General features: G+C 47.0%; 1 protein-coding gene across 2 annotated transcripts in view; it reads left to right on the forward strand.

Moving 5' to 3' along the window:
* The first annotated feature begins 3,853 nt into the window (after positions 1 to 3,853).
* The window catches only part of WHRN (whirlin), a 109,851-nt gene continuing 92,812 nt past the window's right edge, over positions 3,854 to 20,892 (forward strand). Inside the window, exon 1 of one of the 2 annotated variants that reach the window (XM_028715356.2) lies at positions 3,854 to 5,576. In XM_028715356.2, the coding sequence (XP_028571189.2) occupies positions 4,755 to 5,576 (822 nt within the window). In that variant the 5' untranslated portion in view covers positions 3,854 to 4,754. The remainder of the gene's footprint in view (positions 5,577 to 20,892) is intronic. The other variant, XM_028715354.2, reaches the window with a different exon arrangement.

A 20,892-nucleotide genomic window follows, 5' to 3' on the forward strand; every position in this document is an offset into this window, starting at 1 on the left:
GAGAAATGAGCTAACAGGAAGGCACATTTGGCAAATCCTCACCATTATCAACTCCAGCCCAGAAACCTATGTCTCCACTGTGGAACTTGTGGACACACTGTTAAGACCATATTCATGGAAGACAATCTTACTCGGCTACGAGTGATAGAAGAAGAAGAAGAAGAAGAAGAAGAAGAAGAAGAAGAAGAAGAAGAAGAAGAAGAAGAAAGTAGTTGTAGCTCTGTGAGGAGAGTAGGAATCCCCTAACAACTCTCAGCACCCTTAGTAAACCACAGTTCCCAGGATCCTTTGGGGGAAGCCATGGTTGTTTAAAATGCAGCTCCAAGTATAAATTGAATAAATAATAATACCCCAATACCCAAAGGACTGCCTTTTCCTATATGAACCAACCCAAACCCTGTAATCTTCTTTTGAAGCCCTTCTCCATGGGAGTTCCTGAGGGTGGCAACATGAGAACAGGCCTTTTCAATGGTCATTTCCCAACTTGTGGAATGCTCTACCCGGGAAGGCTCACCTGGCACCATGCAGACTCTTTCCTTTTTTACCCAGGCTTTTCGTCCTTAGTATGAAGGGTTTCACATACGTGTGACCTCTTTTAGTGGAGCAGGAACTGTAAGACCTGAGTTTTATTTGCATAGATGTGCTTTTTAAGGTTTCTATTGTGTTTGCTGTGGTTGGGTTTAGTGTTTACATGGTGTTTGTAGGTTGCTTTGGGTCATTTTCCCCTCTAGTAGCAATTAAATTTGCTTTATTCTATACCAGGATGAAAGAGTGTTATGTAGAGAACCGTACTCTTTATCAAACCTTCCGTTGGATCTCTGTGTGCCTTGTTTAAAAACAAAAACCTCTCTGCTAATTAAAATTTGGGTGCTAAACTTGAGCAATGAATTAGCATATGGTGAGAGGCTTAGTCTAAGCTGGGAAAGTGTTACCATCATAATGTGATATAAAGGAGCTTTAAATGTATGGTGAGGGTGCAATCTAAGATTGTCTTCCAATGTCTGAAGGGCATTAATTGAAGAATTTACAAAGACTGCAATAATTTGATTCTAGTGTATTCTTCGTTTCCTGGGTGGCTCTTCAAAGTACATACAAATGGAATTTTTTCTCTTGGAATGCATTGTCAAAATACTTGACAGAGGATGATGCTGAACTCTGCGCTCCTTTGGGGTACTCATCAGATGGGGACTTCAGGTGGGAATTGTATTTTTCTGTTGTAAACCACCCTAGGATCTTCGGATGAAGGGCAGTAAGCGAAGAAGAAGAAAGAAGAAGAAGAAGAAGAAGAAGGGGCTGCCACCATTGCAAGGAAGCAGGCTTTGGCTAAGCTTTAGGAGAACTTAATGACTACAAATGAAAAAGCTTTCCAAATCGGTACTAGCGAGGTGGCATGGTGATAACCTGGGACAAAGTGGGGAGTCTTGCTCCCTGCATCTACTGCTGGTGCCACGCAGAGCCTCTGACAGTCATTTAATCGTTCTTGCCCAACCGGAATTGAAATTAAAATGCCAACCTGCTTTTATAGTCACTTAGAACACACTTACTCCTGCCCTCCCCACCCGCAGTGCACACTCCTGTAGATATGGCATTCTAGGGGCTAATTGCCTGGCTTTCCCCCTTCTTTCTAAAAAGCACTTCAGAGCCAGAAAGTGCTCTGTAAGTACAAAAGCTTTTTGTTGTAATTAAGCAGCCCAAGCTAGGGAACATAAAACACAAATTTCAAGAAGATTAGCTTTCTTTGCGTACGCTCAGCCATAGCTTTAATGGCAACTATTTCTTAGTTATACACTGTGGCAGGGAGGGGCAATGGTTGTGCTCACTCCGGGGCAGGAGCGCAGAAGCGTTTTTCAGGCCACGGGTCACATTCATATCTGGGTAACCTTCTGGGAGGCGAGTTGCCATTGGTGCAGGGCCAGCCCAATACATTTTGGCACCTTAGACAAACCACAAAATGGTGCTCCCCTCGCCAGGGAAGAAGTGGGGAGTGAAAATCTACACCAGGAATGAGGTTGGGAGGAGACCAGCAGCACCTCCTCCTGCTTGCTAATAGGCCACTGCAGAGGCAGCATGGGGTGGGGGCTGCTGAGGAGTGGCAAATCTGTCCTCCAAGGAGCTTGTCCTAGCTGTTGTTGCCACTGTGGTAGCAGCGGCAGCAGTAGGCGACGCATTGCTTGGAGGGCAGATCTTCTGCCCTTGTGAAACCTCAACACAAGGCAGCTACCTCACTTTGTCTCATGGGTGGGCTGGACCTGCAGTGGTAGGTGGGACAACAAATGCAAAATTTTAGCTTTGTGCACTAGGCTACTTTCTTCCCACATTGTCTCTCTTTTCTCCACCCAGGCAAGCAAGAACCTGAGTACAAGGACACATTCCAACCAGGCAAAACCCCTCAAGAGGACTTGTGCTGTTTTGTGCTACAAATCCAGGTTTTGTGCTGTCCCCTACAAATGATGTGTACTGACACTTCAAATCAAGTTTCAGAGCTTCAGTTCTGTCTAGCTCAGAATTGTCTACACTGGCTGGCAGTGCCTCTGCAAAGTTTCAGGGAGGGGACATTCCCAACCCGACCTGGAGATGCCAGGACTGAACCTGGGACCTTCTCTGTGCAGAACAGACACTCTCCCAAAAACCACATTGCCTGGTGGTGGTGGGTTGCAGTTGATGGAACCCCAATCCTCAAAGAGAGCATGTGCAAAGTGCTTTTCTTTTATCACTTATAACCACAGTCTGTGCCCCACACATTTGGGTTGGAGGTGTCAGTAGATGTCTGAAATGAATAGTGCTCCAGTGAACAGATCTGTCTCAAAGATGTACCTCCCCTGTATAACCTCCACATTCAGAGGCAGTCTGCTTCTAGAATTAGGAGCAGTGAGGTGGCCAGTAATTGCCTTCTCAGCTGCTCCCGTAGCTGCCTTTATCCCCTTGAAACTAGCCTGGCTTCCTTTACCTCCAAGGCCATAAAAAACAGGAACTCAATGATGCTTTTGAATTATGGTGCTGGAGGAGACTCTTGAGAGTCCCATGGACTGCAAGAAGATCAAACCTCTCCATTCTTAAGGAAATCAGCCCTGAGTGCTCACTGGAAGGACAGATCCTGAAGCTGAGGCTCCAATACTTTGGCCACCTCATGAGAAGAGAAGACTCCCTGGAAAAGACCCTGATGCTGTCAAAGATGGAGGGCACAAGGAGAAGGGGACGACAGAGGACGAGATGGTTGGACAGTGTTCTCGAAGCTACCAGCATGAGTTTGACCAAACTGTGGGAGGCAGTGGAAGACAGGAGTGCCTGGTGTGCTCTGGTCACGAAGAGTTGGACACGACTAAACGACTAAACAACAACAACAACAATGAATGCAGCAAGACTCCAGCCCTCACTTTTTAAAAAGCCTGCTACACAACAGTATTATGGTAGTCACCTGGATCCTTGCCTCACAGGACTTCATAAAGTACTGAAATGGTTTGTTTGTTGTTTTGCAAGTAGTGTAGAAAAGCTTCACCTGTCAGCTTTCCACCTGCCATGTTGGAGTGTCCTGTAAGGAGGTGCTAACTAGCTAACTGGAATGCCGCTTAGCAGACAAGCGTCCAGTTCGTATAGCTTTCGGGAGGAGGAGCTGGTGACGAGAGACTCCATCCGTTGGATTTCCGCCTGCCGCACAGCTTTTAAAGGCCCCCGGGGGGGGGGGGAGGTCATGGTTGCAGGCAGTTCCCTCAGGTGTTGCCATCCAAGTCGCCTGGGTAGATCAGCCAGCCAGCGAGCCCTGGCTCCCCGCCGCCCGCCCCGCCTCCTCCTCCGCGAGTACCTTCACCTCTGCTGAGCCGGACTGTATCGGACCGTCTCCTGGCAACGGGGGAAGGCGCGTCACTTCCTGAGCAGCTGCTGCCAAGAGGCTGGCCCCAGCAGGCAGGCAGGCTGGCAGCTTGGCGGAGCAGAGCCGCTCAACAGTTTAGCAAACTCTCCCTCCGTCCCCTCCTCTAGCGGCATCAGCGCAGCAGTCAGGTCCGTAGGAAGGGACTTTTCTTTTGCAAAGACCAAAGAGTGTAAAGCAGGAGAGGCCGTCGAGTATTTTTGTTTCTTCGCTTCAGGTGTTTATTCTTTTATAATATATTGTGACGAATTGCAAAATTAAACAAAGAGTAGATTGGGGAGGCCAGGACTTCACGCGCAAAAAGAGGGAGGCGATCTCTCAACAAGAGGATCTACATAAGAGCCGCCGGCGCGCATACACCACAAATCCCCAGCGCTACTTCTCCGTGGTGTGTGTGTTTTTCTTTTCCCTGCAAGAGGGTGAGAGGATCATATACCACAGAAGACCCTCGACGCTCCTTTTATCCACAGAGGGAGTAGGAAGATCCGTGACTTCTCCTGCAGCGCTGGAGCGTTTCGGAACCAGCCCAGATCGCGCCCGCTCTACGTAAAAAGTGGCGGAAACTCGGCAAGAAGATTCGGAGAGACCGCGAAGTTCTGAGTCTTGCCTCGGCGGCTTCGAGAAGGAGGAGAACGGAAGGGATTTCTCCTCTCCTCTTCCTCTCCTTCCCCTATCTCTATGGCTGTCCTTCCCTCCGGCTCTCCCCTCAGGCCAAGGAGGGTGAAAAGAGCGGAGTTGCCCCAGTCGAAACCGGAGCCTCTTCCCGTCTAAGCTCCGGTAGCAGCTCCCGAGTTTGCCCTCCGATGTCCTGACACTTCCCTCCTCCCCCTCCCATTAGCGAGCGCCTTCCACTGGCTGCCCAAGACCTGTCGCTTGGGGAGGGGGGGCCATGAGCGCGGATCTGGATCGCATGTCTCTGGGATCGTGCTCTTCCGCAGCCTCGTCTTCCCAGTCCAACACCTTCGGCGGCGCGGCGGCTGGGGGCCAGCTGGGGCCCGCGGCGGCGGCTGGAGCTGGGATCCGCCTGCTGTCGGCCAACGTGAGGAAACTTCATGGGGCGCTGAACCTGCTCCTGAACGAGGCGGAGAAGGAGCAGTTTATCCACTGCTTGAACGTCTATCATTGCCGGAGGAACGTCTTCGATCTGGTGCAGACCCTCAAAGTCCTCCTCGACGGCCCCGAGAAGAGGCAGCTCCTGCCCATGTTGCGCCTGGTCATCCCCCGCTCGGACCAGCTGCTCTTCGACCAGTACACCTCCGAGGGGCTCTACTTGAAGGCGGATTTCTTGCCTGCCAACAGCTCCGGCAGCGCGGGCCTCGACTGCGCTGGATCTGCACGGACCCTGCCGACGCCAGCCCCTGCCACCCGCTCCCCGTCTCCCACTCAGCCTGGCCACTTCTGGCCCCCCGCTCTCGCCTCGCGGAGGTCCCTGCAGGATTTCAGCACCACGCTCGACGGGACAGTTCCCCTGGGCGCCTCCGGCTTGGAGGAACTCCGCGGGGAGATCAGGCAAGTGATCCTCAGGAGGAACAAGGCCCAAGAGGGGTTAGGATTCAGCATCCGAGGGGGCTCTGAGCACGGAGTCGGGATCTATGTCTCCCTGGTGGAACCAGGCTCCCTGGCTGAGAAGGAAGGCCTCCGGGTGGGAGACCAGATCCTGAAAGTCAACGACAAGCCCTTGGACAAGGTGACCCACGCTGAAGCCGTCAAGGTAAGGTGGGAGACAAGACAGGCTGACAGGGTGGTGTTATCTAGGGCTGTCATTTACAGCCTCTGCCTTTGCTGGTCCAAGTCACTTCCAGTAATTGTAGTACTTTGCTTGAGGTGTCTAGGTGGATGATAGAGGCAGGGTGGTTTAGTGGTTAGGGCACATGGCAGCTCTCCTCCAACCTGATGTACTCCAGATGTTGTTGGACTACAGGGGCTGACACAAGGAAAATGGTGCAAGCTTGTTTTCTTCTGCTCAGGAGGATAGGACCCAAACCAATAGATTCAAATTACAAGAAATGAAATACTGACTAAATACTAGGAACAGTGGAATGGGCTGCCTCTGAAGGTGGTGAATTTCCTTCACTGGGTTTTCAAACAGGTTGGATGGTCATTTGTCAAGGATTATTTAGCTATGATTCCTGCATTCCAGGGGGTTGATCTAGATGGCCCTTGGGGTCCCTTCCAACTCTTCCAACTCCAACAGCATGGCCAGGAAAGTTGAAGTAGTTCAGCCTTCACTAGGGTGATTTCCTCCAGATGGTTTGAACTAAACTTCCATCAGCTGGGAGTAAAGTGAGTTGTAGTCCAAAGTGAAGACTAATTAGGGGATTATATCAAGGAACTTCCACAATCCTGATCACTGATAGAGATGCCTTCCATCTCTTCAAAGGATCCCAGTTCCACCAGGCAGACACAGGTGTGCCAATGCAAACATGGGCAGGAGTTGGGGGCTTCAACCAGTCACATGGTTCCAGCCTGGCATAGCTTTCAGAGTTGTTGCAATCAAATAGAAAGCTATTAATCATGGAAGTTGATAGAACAGAGGTAACCTCGCTATAGGTCACCCTAATTTCCTTGAAGGAAGGTTAGGATATAAAAAAATGTGTGTTTGCAATGTAAATAGTAGCTAGGGGAATGATTGAACATCCTCTAGGCTAAAAGGTGTGGAGGGGGACTCTTCCTTTGCTGCCACAGTCCTAATAAAAGTCCTCTCTCTGAAGCTGCTATTTTTAGCTACTGAGCTAAATTCAAGGTTTTATTACAGGGGCATATCCAGCTTAAGACCAGGATATCCGAGAAGCCACCTCTTCCCTACATCTCATCCCTGTCCTTTAGACTTGTGGGTGGAGATTTGTTGATGGTGCTGCATACCCCAAAGTGCCATGGCTCACTAAAGTAGAATCTGCTTTGCATGCAGAAGGTCTCAGGTACAATCTCCAGTATCTTCAAGTAGGATTGGGAGCAATCCTGGAGAGCCATTGCCAGTCTGTGCATACAATTCCATGCTAGATGGACCAATGGTCTTGTAAGGCAGATTCCTGTCTATCCCTGTGGGTAAAGCATGCTGTTACTTGAGCATGTGTTTTTAGCATTGTGTCACCAGTTCTCTGGCATTCTCTTCCATTAGATTGCCACATTTTGGACATTTGTTTAATAATCTTTCATTTTATCCCAAGCCTTCCAAAATTAGGCTTGTTGTTTGTTTGTTTGTTTGTTTGCTTGCTTGCTTGCTTGCTTGCTTGCCTTCTTGTTTGCTTTCTTGGTTTTTGAACCTGCCCTTTACCTTAAGGTCCCTGGGTGAGTTACAACCTAATTTACAGTTATAAAACCATGACAATTATAAAAACAATTTAAACTATCTCTAGTGGAACAGATACATATAAATTCAACAAAAAGGGTGGATCCCACAAAATGAAATAAGCTGCATTTCTTCAGTTCCATATTCATCTTTTTATGTTTTCATATTCTTCTATGACCCATTTTATTTTTAAAAATAGTTTCTGCACTTCACTTTTTATGCTGATTTACTGTTTCCTTGTGCTGTATTTTGTGCTTTCATATTTTATTGTTACGTGGAGGTTCCCCCATCCCCCCTTAGAGATCTAAAGCTGCTTTGTGGAGCAAGTCACTTTAAGGCAGAGGATTCCTTTTTATGAATGAATGAATTTCAGTTTCAATGAATGCTTCCATTGGCACCAATGGAAACTTTCCTTGAAATATGAATATCAGCTCTGGAGAGGTTATTTTTTAATCATAGTATGGCAAGGAGAGAATTAAAGCCCCCTTCCCATTCACCCTTGGGCTGTTTAGACATTGACTGAATACTTGCTCCCATTTACTCTGCATCCAGTGCTGTCCCACCACTGGTTTGGGATGAACAATATTCACGACAATACATTTCTATCCTGTATCTATCCTGCCCTTTTCTTATGAAATGCTTCATTCTGATGCATTCCCCCTGCCCACCAAATTGACTTTGATATGAATTGAGAAAAGTAACAACCTCGCTGCATTTTGAGCCAATAATGTGTGCACAGCTTTTCCTATACCTGCTGTTAACGTTATAAGAATAAAAAAGCTAATGCAATTCTAGGCTTAATCAGGCGAACTGTAGTGTACAGATCAAGGGAAGCAATAGTACTATTCTATTATGCCTTGGTCAGAACCCATCTGCAGTACTGTGTCCAGTTCTGGGTGCCACAGTTTAAAAAGGATATTCGCAAGCTGGAACATGTGCAGAGGAGAGCGACCAAGATGATAAAGAGTGGTGAAAACCAAACCTTATGAAGAACGTTTGAGGAAGTTGGGTATGTGTAGCCTGGAAAAGAGGAGACTGAGAGATGTTACAATAGCCATCAACTATCTGAAGGATTTCCATAGGGATGATGGAGCCAGCTTGTTTTCTGCTGCTCCATTGGGTAGCATCCAATGGATTCAAATTACAAGGAAGTAGATTCTGACTAAACATTAGGAAGAATATTCTGATGATAAGACCTGTTTGACTGTGGGGCAGATTCCCTCAGAAAGTGATGGACTTTCCTTCATTGGAGGTTTTTAAACATCCATCACTGGATGACCAGGGGTTCTTTAGTTATGTTTCCTGCATTGTATAGGGGTTGGACTAGATGACCATTGATGTCCTTACCAACTCTCCAATAATAATAATAATAATAATAATAATAATAATAATAATAATAATAATAATATTTATACCCCACCCATCTGGCTGGGTTTCCCCGGTCACTCTGGGCGGCTTCCAACAAAAGATTAAAGTACAGTGGTACCTTGGGTTAAGAACTTAATTCGTTCTGGAGGTCTGTTCTTAACCTGAAACTGTTCTTAACCTGAAGCACCACTTTAGCCAATGGGGCCTCCCGCTGCCGCCACACGATTTCTGTTCTCATCCTGAAGCAAAGTTCTTAAACCAAGGTACTATTTCTGGGTTAGCGGAGTCTGTAACCTGAAGCGTCTGTAACCCGAGGTACCACTGTACATTAAAACATAAGTCATTAAAAAATTCCCTAAACAAGACGGCCTTCAGATGTCTTCTAAATATCAGATAGTTGTTTATTTCTTTGACATCTGATGGGAGGGCATTCCACAGGGTGGGGATTTATGTGATTCTATGATATACAGAATGCATGACAATAATCTAGGGGTTGTCTAGTAACAACTGTAGTTGCTGCAGATACATCCCTATCATTTGAGTGAACAAGGCAGTGCCAGCTGGTGTAGGCAAATAACTTGTGCCAATTGGCAGGGTGGTCCATCTCCTTCCCTTTCTCCTTATTCCATCTATCCCCACCCCCTTATGTCCCCCTATGCCGCATGCAGATTTCCCAAACCCTAAAAATCCTCAGAAATTGCCTAGTTATTAATCTCATAATTAGTGCATAATCATAATCATAGGCTGGAAGCAAATTCTCTTATTAATTCTTCCCACAAAGTATACCATTGTTCAGCACAATAATCTTTCCTTCTGTTGATGTTTGGTAATGCGTGCTGATGCTTATTCAGCCCAAATGGTACGTGCCCACAGACAAGAGAGGTATCAGCAGGTTTGGAGCAACTCCCACCTTTGCAGAAGTTCAAACCATCTTTCGTTGAGATGAGACCTAAAGGGAAGATCCAAAACAGATGAATGAGAATTGAGCGCTTTCAGTGATAATGGAATTCTCTGTTATCATTGTTTGCGGGTAGCAGAGACGGAAAATCAGCTGGAAGGGGGAGTGGAGGAGGGCAAGCTTGCTGACTGGAACTTGATTTTGCAACATTTTATTGCACTGGAGTCTGGTCACAGGTGACACATCCTGGTTTGCTGCTTGAGGCAAAATGGGAAGTGCCCCCCGGCCTGTGGCAGTCACCATACCGCCTACATCGCCTGCCCCACTGCTAGCAGAGAAGTGGATTTCAGGCAAGAGCTCACTGGCTTCTGGTGAGATCTCACACGCTCCACAAGATCTCACATAATTTCAGTGAATTCTTGCTGGCAGTGGGTGAGATCTTGCCAAAATTTATGTCAGTGCCAGTGCCACTTCTCCATCACAGTGGAGCAGATGAAGTACCAGCCTAATGGCTGTGTAGGCCCTGAGTCCGGTCCATTGAAATGAATGGGGCAGTGCCCCACCAAACTCAGTCTGCTCTCAGCCAGCACCTGCCTACCTTCTTACTTACAACCAGACCAGGGAATGGACCTGGCCATCATATTTCTCTCCTTGGTCTCAGTTCTTCCCTTGCAGAACTCAGCAGGGAGAAGGATGGGAAGAAAAGTAGAATGGGTTGCCTCCAACTGTTGTTGTCTCTGGCTCTGCCTATTGTTGGCTTCCCTGTCTTCTGCCTTACCAACCTTAATGGGCACAAGCCACAATTGTCAAGCATAAGAACTCAGAAAAAAATGCCAAGATTCAGTTATAAAAAGCTTTTTCACTTATTGAATGATTTGAAAAGAAGTATCCTAAACAAAACAACAATCCTAGTATGTTTGCTATTTCAGTTAGGGAGGCGATGACAGAATAGTCCTTCTAAAAAGTGGAGGAATGTTTCTTCTGTAATCAAAACTGAGTTCTTTCTGTGCTGCCCCAAATGCAGACAGATGCAAGTTTCAAAATATTCTGGAATGGAGCACGAGCTATCTAGGACTTCTTTTGTTCAAGATCCCACTGAAATGAGCAGCAGTTTGGTTTCAGCTCATTTGAACTTAGGAGTAAAGGGACCCCCGATCATTAAGTCCAGTCACGGAAAACTCTGGGGTTGCACGCTCATCTCGCTTTATTGGCCGAGGGAGCCGGCATACAGCTTCCAGGTCATGTGGCCAGCATGACTAAGCCGCTTCTGGTGAGCCAGAGCAGTGCACGGAAACACTGTTTCCCTTCCTGCTGGAGCGGTACCTATTTATCTACTTGCACTTTGACGGGCTTTCAAACTGCTAGGTTGGCAGGAGCAGGGACTGAGCAACGGGAGCTCACCCCGTCGTGGGGATTCGAACCACCAACCTTCTGATCGGCAAGCCCTAGGCTCTGTGGTTTAACCCACAGTGCCACCCTCATCCCTGAGCTTAGGAGTGGGAGAAGCTCCTACTGGATTGGGTGGATATTTGTACATTTTTGCTTGTGTACAATGCATATTTTGCATATTTGTATATTTGGTGAAGGGCTGTGGCCCAGTGTTGGGGCATCTGCTTTGTACACAGAAAGTCCCTGGTTCAATCCCCAGCATCTCCAGGTAGAATTGAAAATGTTCCCTGGCTGCAAACCTGGAGAGCCACAGCCAGTCAGTTCAGACAATACTGAGCTAGATGGACCAGTGGTCTGTCTTCCTTTGTTCCCGTCTTTTTGTCACGCTGAAGAAACAGGCTGCTTCTGGTCAGGAATGATGGACTGTTACCCTGCAGACCAGATTCTCACAAATAGACATGCACCAAGACTCTTTTTTGTTCCCAGAACACCCACCGATCTTGCCTGAAGTACAATTGTAGCATCTTTGGCAGTGAAGGGGAAAGAGTAAGACATCAGAACCACCTATAAACAGCAGTTTGAGAATTGCTGCAAGGGAAGTTTGAGAGATGGCAAAATGGGTATTTGTTGCTGCTTCTGCTTTCTGCTCTTATGATCTGGTACATCAGTGAAACATGGCAAAGAAGTATATTGAGATGCCACTCAGCTTGCAAAAGCTAGCTCCTTTTCATACATTCTCTCTTTTCTTATGGAGTTTCAGCCTGTGTATAACAATCCACCTGTCTCCTAGTCTTTTTCAATGTGCCAACAACATAGATGTCATGCCCAGCCTTGTCCTCTGAGCAGGACACCCAATTCCTGAGGACACACTGCACCTCTTTTGGACTGAAGACTTGAAGGAACAGGCAGGGTCTCCTGTCATCAGTCTTGACAATCCTGAGAGTACAAGGTGAGGCTCGCCAAGGCTGACTCCAGGGAATTTCCTTGAGGCCCAGGGGCCTTGGGATGGGGTCCAGTTTACCAGTGAATGAAGCCTGAGTGGAGTCCAAGAGAGACTGAGCCCCCCCCCCAAAAAAACCCGGTAAGAGGACAGGTGCCTAAAGATTCTGGCCCAGGCCCACACCCATGATGAACTGCATGCACAAGAGCCCCAAACCTCTGTGTGACTCTGAAGAAAAGGCAGTGACAGACCTACATTTTGGGGCCTTGAAGCTTGAACTTTTATGGGGTCCCCTTCACAATCAGCAACAAGGTCTAGGTAATCACTGTTATCCTTCTTCAACAGGTTTGTTTGCAACAACCTTTTAAAACAGCTGTGCTACTGACTCTCAAACTTTGGGATTGTTGAAATATATACAACAAAAAAAATCAAACAATTTGAGTCATGCAACTCAGTTGGGTCAACTGGACCCATTTTTTAAAAAAGCAATGTGGTTCTGGGGCCCCTCTGGGATTTGGGTCTCTTAAGCTTAAGCGTCAATGGTTTCATACTTCTCAAGCAAAGGGTCTCTCAGAACACCATTCAGCACTGACAGCTGGCATTAGGCATTACCTCAGAGATAGGCTGTATCAGCCTTTGCTGGAATAACGGAAGTCTATAGGCCCCTGGTACAAGATACCATAACTTAGCTGATGCTAACCCTTGGGCTGTTACCTTCTGTCATTGCCTATGGCAGAGCTGTAACGAGGGGGGGGGGGGAAGCTGGGGTTTTTTGCCCTGGGTGAAGCTTCCAGAGGGATATCATTGAGGCTCTGTGTGGGTGTGGGTATGTGTGCCAAATCCAGGTGAAATAAAGCCTAATTTTGCCCCTAGCCTATTGATCACCTTTTTGGGACTCAGACTGATTACTGATGCCTGGTTCTGGTTTGTCTATGACTTTACATGCATAACTTAACCCTACTTCAGTTTGGCAATCTCATAGGTGATGCTTTAACTTCCCTGGACGCTATAAGCTACCCCACAAACTGAACTTGCTGCAGCAACAAAAAAAGAGATGACCTTTCATTAAAATAACCAGCATTTATCACTTTGGTGTATGTTGGACAAAAGTAGCTTAGGTATACTGATGTCAGAAGGATTCTTTTGTGCCAACAAGCTGGAAGGGGGGAAAGTGCAAGGGAAGGATTCTGTTTCACATCATGCACTTCATTTTACTTGATTCTAAAGAGATAGTGATTCTATTTGCTATCCCTCCAAATGTCATGTTAATGCTTGACTGATTAGCATTTATATAAAATACTTGGAGAACCTGATAAGAACATGGCTAAGCATACGCTGGTGCTCAGTATTCTTGCTATATAATTGAATCTGCTTAGTAATTAGAAATGAAAAAAAATAATACTGTGATTTCCTGTACCTTGTTCTGCTTTCCAAGAAATAATTTTGAAGATCTATATACCACATTCATGATGTAGCTTATAACAGATTGTGATAATAGAAAGAGCCCCCAAACTCACACTCTCACACAGACTCACACATATACATGCATATATACACACCAACAGCCTTGGGGCTCATCTAGACTTCTGCTTGATCCTCAAAACCCAACCTTTAGCACTCAATCAAAGCAAATATCAATTGGGTTTTAAAGCTAAAGAGTGAGTTTTCTCCAGGAAAAGAGCAGGGTAAACTGAAAACCACTTGGACCTGTGCTTTCTAGGCATGGGACAAGCAGAAGTATAAAAGGTAAAGGTAAAGGTACCCCTGCCCGTACGGGCCAGTCTTGACAGACTCTAGGGTTGTGCGCCCATCTCACTTAAGAGGCCGGGGGCCAGCGCTGTCCAGAGACACTTCCGGGTCACGAGGCCAGCGTGACAAAGCTGCATCTGGCGAGCCAGCGCAGCACACGGAAATGCCGTTTACCTTCCCGCCAGTAAGCGGTCCCTATTTATCTACTTGCACCCAGGGGTGCTTCCGAACTGCTAGGTTGGCAGGTGCTGGGACCGAGCAATGGGAGCGCACCCCGCCGCGGGAATTCGAACCGCCGACCTTTCGATCGGCAAGCCCTAGGCGCTGAGGCTTTTACCCACAGCGCCACCCGCGTCCCAAGCAGAAGTATGGATGAGCCCAAATCAGCATTTGGAGCCACAGGTTATTTCAGGCAGGAAGAACGAAACTGCTCCTTCCTTGATCAATGGATTTGGCCAGGCTAATCTGCCCTTTGCCATTTTTCTTGGGAGCTGGGGGATGCAGCCTCACCCTTAATTTCCTGGATGATGGCAGAGGCCAGTGTCTGCTGTCCTTCATTTTAACAGGGCCTGGGAATTAGCAGGTTCTGAAATTGTCAACTGTTCAGTGGGAGAATGGAGGCCCTGGCTAATCCTGGCTATCACTGGCTCTCCTGCCAGAACATTTCTGACCATTTCACCCCATTGTACACACAGGCTGAATCTACGCACATATAAAAACCATTCTGAAAATGCTTTTTAAAAAGCGTTTTTTAAAAAAATAAAATAAAATAATACATTGAATTTTCCATAAGGCTCACCATCCCCATCTAGTGTCACATTGTATATTGCACTTAGAACACACTTAAAACATTTTATTTGCAGCTGTATAGCTGAGTCTACAGTCTAAAGGCATGCCTTTTGGAATGTCTCTTGCTGGTTGAATCAAAATGATTTACATGGGATGCTACTAACTGCCTGGAAAGAAACTCACTCCATTTTTGATCGAATATGATTTCCTGTAGAAAACCCTGATGGTTTCTTTTTGAAGACTTAAAAGCCATGTAAAATTATTGCACTGGGGTATGTATGTGTGTGTGTTCTGCAGCTAGCAGAGAAAGAATCGCAGTGGGGTGGATGGTAGTGGCTGATAGTTAGAAGTACAGCTTGGGAAGAATGCATATTAGTTCATTAAGATGCACAGCTCAACTCAGAGCAGCAGTAAAGAAAGGCTGGTCCATTAGGATGAATGGAGCACTGCCCCAACAACCTCAGCCTGCTCCCAGACAGCCCTCGTCTGCCTGCCTTCTTGCAATGAGCCCAGTGTGTGTGTGTGTCGGCTTCCTCTTTCATAGTCTCAGTGTCTCCCTTTGTAGAGCTTTGCAGGGAGGAGGGAGGCGGGAACAAAACCAGAATTAGCTTTCCCTGCCAGTCATTGGCTCATGCTCCACCTTATCCCATGGGCCTGACTCTGTCTATCTAGCAAAGCTTTGTCCTCTCTGATTCACAGTGGGTTTTGGGCAGAGAAAGGTCTTTCCTATCACCTTGATGCATGGTGTGACAGAACAGGAATGTTTTTATTTCTCTCCCATTCCCAGGGTGTGGCAGTGGTTGTTCAATCATTTTCCTAGGTGCTATTTACATTGCAACACACACACACCCCAACACAGACACTAATTGCATTCTTGCAATGTTAATAACATGTCCTGCCTGGACTCCTTTTCTCTGTTCCTTCCCAGCCCTTGCAATGGGCCCTCTTAGCAATGGCATATTGCTGCCATCTTCAGAGAAGCTAGGAATGTGCAAAAGTGTTCTGAGCAGCTGCCTTAAGGACCTCCTGCCTTCCAATTCTCAGAATTGTCTACACTGACTGGCAGTGGCTCTGCAGGATTTCAGGCAGGGTTCACTCCCCAGTCTTACCACTCTTACCTGGAGATGACAGGCACTGTCTGGAAATGGCAGGGATTGAACCTGGGACCTTCTGCATGCAAAGCAGATTCTCTACCACTGAGCCATAGCCCTCATCTAACTTCTCAGAGGTGTATGATTGGCCACTGGAGAAAACAAGATGCTGGGGTAGATGGGCCTTGTCAGCTTTCCCACCCACAAAGGCAGGGGGAAGCAGCCGCCTCAAGGTGGTGAAAGCCTCTGACGTGGCACCCCTGTGGGTGTTCCACCACCAGCAAAGCAGTGCCGGCATTTGTGCCAATTTCCAGTGGGATCTTGCCAAAATCCTGCAAGATTCCACATGAGAGAACTTGTGAAACAAGATCAGTGGAGGAGGCAGCAGGCGGCACAAGGAAGTGGTGCCAGTGGAAGTGGCAGGGCAGGTGTTGAAGCACTTTCTATTTTGCCCCAAGAGTGGCAAAACAGGATGTGCCACCCCTGCTTAACAGGGTTGTTTTTAAGCTATGATAATTTTATAAAGCAGTAAGAAGATCAGAGCAATGGTCCACCTAGTCCAGCATATTGTTCTCACAGTGGCCAGTTAGGAGGGCTGCCATATGTCTAGGTTTCCTCCAGTCACATCATTGTTTTCAGGGTCACAATTTCTGTCCGGGCGGATTTTTTAAATTGGGCAAAAAGTCTGGGTTTCTTTTCTTTTTTTGGCTTTGCTTGTTTGTGCGTGCCTGCACACAATTCAAATATACTGCCCACCCACCCCAAACTGGAAGCCCAGGCAGTGATATGACCCCTTTCATCCTCTGTGGCATGAACACTTGCCCCCTTTGCCCCGCACAATCTTATTTTCTGGATGTACATCTGGGTTGCCAGTGTGCTTGGTGCCCGTTGTGTTGGAGCGAGTGGGTGCAGGAGAGAGGATGAGTGAGCTGCTCGGTCTGCAGTGTGTGGAGCTGGGTGGCGAGTAAAGAGAGTGGCTGGGCACTGGCAGTCCAGATTTATGTATAAGCTAAACAAGCTATTCTGAAGGAAATCAGCCCTGAGTGCTCACTGGAAGGACAGATCGTGAAGCTGAGGCTCCAGTACTTTGGCCACCTCATGAGAAGAGAAGACTTCCTGGAGAAGACACTGATGCTGGGAAAGATGGAGGGCACAAGGAGAAGGGGACGACAGAGGATGAGAAGGTTGGATAGTGTTTTCGAGGTTACCAGCATGAGTTTGACCAAACTGCGGGAGGTAGTGGAGGACAGAGGTGCCTGGCGTGCTCTGGTCCATGGGGTCACGAAGAGTCGGACACGACTAAACGACTAAACAACAACAACAACAAACAAGCTATAGCTTAGGGCCCCTCTCTCGGGGGGGCCCCAAAAAAAATTAAAGGGGGAAAAACTGGATGTACCTTTCCAAAATATAAGATAAAAAACAAATAAAATAAAACCTACATACAGCAATAGTACATATTAATAATTATTTCACTATTAATATACTTCTTCTTAATTGTATTTCACTAGATAAATAGATAGATAGATAATTTATTATGGTCGGAGACCAGCTTATAAAACACTCTTGGGGGTACAATCCCAGAAGGAAAACAAACATTTAAAACAATGTACAACAATAAATTTAAAATGTATAAATGCAATAAGCGTGTATTTCACTATTAATATACTTCTTCTTACAGTAATTGTATTTCAGTTCAACAATTACCTTGATAAAATACATATTTTGTTATGTGCAAATGACTTTAGAAACCTGTTAGGTCCATAAATTACCATATAGCATATATTCAACACAAAAACCAGTGGCAATTTGTTGTTGACAAAGGACAGCTGGACATATAAAGGGCCCCATTATCTTCAGTAGCTTAGGGCCTCATAAAACCTCAATCCGGCCCTGGGCACTGGCGTGCTCGTGTGCGTGTATGTGGATAGCTGGCGGTTTGTTTCCCTGCCTTGACAACGATGCGGGCGGGCAGCTGGTGGGGTCGCTTGCACTGTCCCGATTGCGGCGAGCCAAAGTCATGCGTGCTCATGATTGGGGCCATCATCAATTGCAGGAGGGCTGAGGAAGCTGAGGGTGTGAGGGGGCTGGTATGCGGGGACGGCTGACTGGCATGGGGCGGGTTGGTGGGGTGAGGAAATGAATTGAAAAGTCAAACTGCAATTAACTGAAACACTCTAGAGGAAGGCGAGGGGGCTTTGCGTGGCTTGTGTGTGCGCGTTTCTCCTGCCTGCTCCCCCCTCCCCCGCTTCCTCTTTCTGGGTGGCTGGGTGACTACTTGGGAGAGGGTGCAGATAGGGAGGGGGCGCAGACCCTGAAAGTGGAATAGTAAGGACGGGTATCGTCACTGTGGCTTCTGATTGGCTGCTCACCTCGCCTGGGCACCTGGGCACTCTGTTATTGCAACACTTTCAGGCGTTTAGGCGTGAGAGCGTGAAGTTGCAGGCCGGGTTTGGAGGCACTGCGGCCGGTAGTTTGCTCATTCCACGCCTTTCTCAAACAGGATTTGAGCGAGAGTCCGCTTGATCCGGCTGGTGGCAGTTGCCATGGAGGTTAGAGAGAGGTGCTGTTGTTGGGTCTAGTCTGGTCAGGTGGGTGCCAGGTTGTGGAATGTGATGGGGGAATGGGAATAAGGACGCCACTGGCGAAAGGGGGAAGGTATGGCCAGGTAAGTATGGAGTCCTGAGGGGCAGACACTGCAGCACGTAGGGGAGAAGGCAGTTGCAACAGCATGTGGTTGTCATTTGGAAAACCCGTTGAATTGGGGTTGTGGGCTAAACCACTACAAATGGGGAAGATGATTTTGGGGTATGCTTCCTGGACACACACACATGCACAGACAGCATAAAGGTAAAGGGACCCCTGACCAGTAGGTCCAGTCGTGGCCGACTCTGGGGTTGCGGCACTCATCTCACTTTATTGGCCGAGGGAGCCGGCGCACAGCTTCCGGGTCATGTGGCCAGCATGACTAAGCCGCTTCTGGCGAACCAGAGCAGCGCACGGAAACACCGTTTACCTTCCTGCTGGAGTGGTACCTATTTATCTACTTGCACTTTGACGTGCTTTCGAACTGCTAGGTTGGCAGGAGCAGGGACCGAGCCACGGGAGCTCACCCTGTTGCGGGGATTCGAACCACCAACCTTCTGATCGGCGAGTCCTAGGCTCTGTGGTTTAACCCACAGCACCACCCGCGTACACAGACAGCATACTAATGTTCAAAATAAAATAAATATGCTTGCAGCCTCACAGTTTCTCCTGCCCTCGCTGATCTAGAGAGTTTGTAAGCTAGTTAACCTTTTCTATTTGGTGCTCCCCATGTGAAGTGCAATAACTGTTGTTGTTACTAATGCTAATTGTATATTTAGTCCAACTTTCCTCCCAGGGAGCTCAAGGCGTCCAATGTGGTCCCCACCCACTCACCCATTTCATCCAGACAACAACCCTGTGAGGTGGGTTAGGTCTCCCAGGGATATCTGTGCTCTTTTGCTCTTCAAAATATGGCAACCCTACCAGGCCAGTGCTTCCAGGAAGCACACAAGGAGGACCTGAGTGTAGCAGCAACTCTCCCCACTTGTGACTCACAGCAAGTGGTATTCAGAGGCATATTTCCTCCCAACAGTGGAGGTGGAGAACAGCTGTCATGTCTAGCACCATGAAGGATGATTTTTTGATGATTTCCCCCTTCTGCTCAAATTGAGTTATACACAAATCCCTGTGGAAACAATATCTGTATTGATGTGAGATTAATCATGGGCTTGCTGTGGGGGGTGTGCATGCATGCGCGCTCTAATTCCTTTTTCATAAACTTGAGACTTCCATTCTCCCCCCTAAACACCTGCAAGAATAAACAAACCCAGACTTTGTGGTATTGTGGCATTTGCAGTGACGAGGTGTCATAGACTCTCAAGTTTACGTTTAATCTCTGTGCTCTTAAAAAGAGGGACAAAACTGGCCTAAATCAGCCTGCTTCAGTAGTTCTTGTGTGGCAGGACACTGAAGGGCTGATCAAGTCAATACAGAGCCAGTCAATACAGTTTTCCAGGGACTTTGGAAATTTCAGCAGCACTGCCCATATATTTCCAGGCTGCTTTTTGCAACACTAAAGGGCAAAATGTGCTATTAAAAAAACCAACTCAAAGATGAATAACACCAAACAAAAAAAACCCCCAAACCAAACCAAGGGTGAATAACACCCTAGATGCTGGATTCTGTGCTTGGATTCTGCAATCACAGAATTATTTACATTGTTCCTGATGTTTATTCATGAGTGCTGTTATTTGCGCCTGCCATATCCCTTTCATTATTGCACATTCTGCTGCCTAATCCTCCATTCTCCACCTATCTTCCTCCTGAGAATAGGCAATCAGATCCATCCTCAATGTTTGTGTGACATGACACCCCACAGGAATAAGCAGGGCGAATTCGATGTGGCAGTTGTCTTCTAAAATCTGCTGGCAGAGTCCCATCGATCTATGAAGTTACGCCTCAGTAAATGAGAAGGCTGTTCCACCTGCTGTGAGATTTACACTGCAGGGATTAAGCGCAGAAGCATGTTTGAGTCAATACCAAATAAATATTTGTGATGTTTGGAGGGGGTGGCCTTGGTTTTAGGGTGGACAGATATATTAAAAATGAGACCCAATATTTATAGCAAGGTAAATATTTAGAATGCATAGTCTAAATGGGTTGTAAGGATAGGTTTTTTTTAAGTTTGCTACGTCTCCCTCCCTCCTTCAGTAATTCTTTGGGAATAGCTCCAGAAGTGTTCACTGAGTGAGGGTAGTAGTGATCCAACAGCATTTGCCCTCGCTCCCAATTGCCTTTGTTTTCACTTTGTGATGTCATTATGATGTCAAATCTGATTGACTGTGCAGCATTGCAATAGCAGTTTCACTATAGCTCTTTTCGGGGACACAACAAGTACCTTTAGCTCCACCTTCATTACCATGCAGCTATTTTTGACTTCCCAATGTCAGGGCAAACACCTGCAGTGAGAAGCCTGCTTCTGTAGGGTCCCCACACATCAATCTAGATCACATAGAGATGCTACACAAGAGTAGCAGTCTTTCTACTAGAGATACTTGCTCTGGGTATGTGGGAAACCAGAGGGAAACCAGAGCATTGGGGCTAAAGTCTTGGTCCCACAATTCCTTTGTACAGTGACCCTTCACAGCAGTAACAACTGAATTAGGGCTTAAGTGATTCTTGATTGGCTGGAATTGTCTATATGACAGAAGGTCCAGGAATTGGGGGGGGGGGGGTAGATGCAGCAGAGAAGTGAATCAATCACAAAAATTAATGGCGTTGTCAAGGTCTATTTTGCCCAACATATTAAATACAATTGCATTGTAAAATAGAAATGGCCCAAGTTTTAACATGTTCAAAGAGGGAGACAATTTCTTTAGTACAAAACCATAAACACAGCAATATATATATATATATATAGTTCTTCCCTTTTCAGGGAAGTTTTTAAGTTGTGAGTGTCCAGTAAATGACAGCTCTGAAGCTGCCTGC

The sequence above is a fragment of the Podarcis muralis genome, chromosome Z (assembly GCF_964188315.1).
Source record: "Podarcis muralis chromosome Z, rPodMur119.hap1.1, whole genome shotgun sequence".
Classification (NCBI taxonomy): domain Eukaryota; kingdom Metazoa; phylum Chordata; class Lepidosauria; order Squamata; family Lacertidae; genus Podarcis; species Podarcis muralis.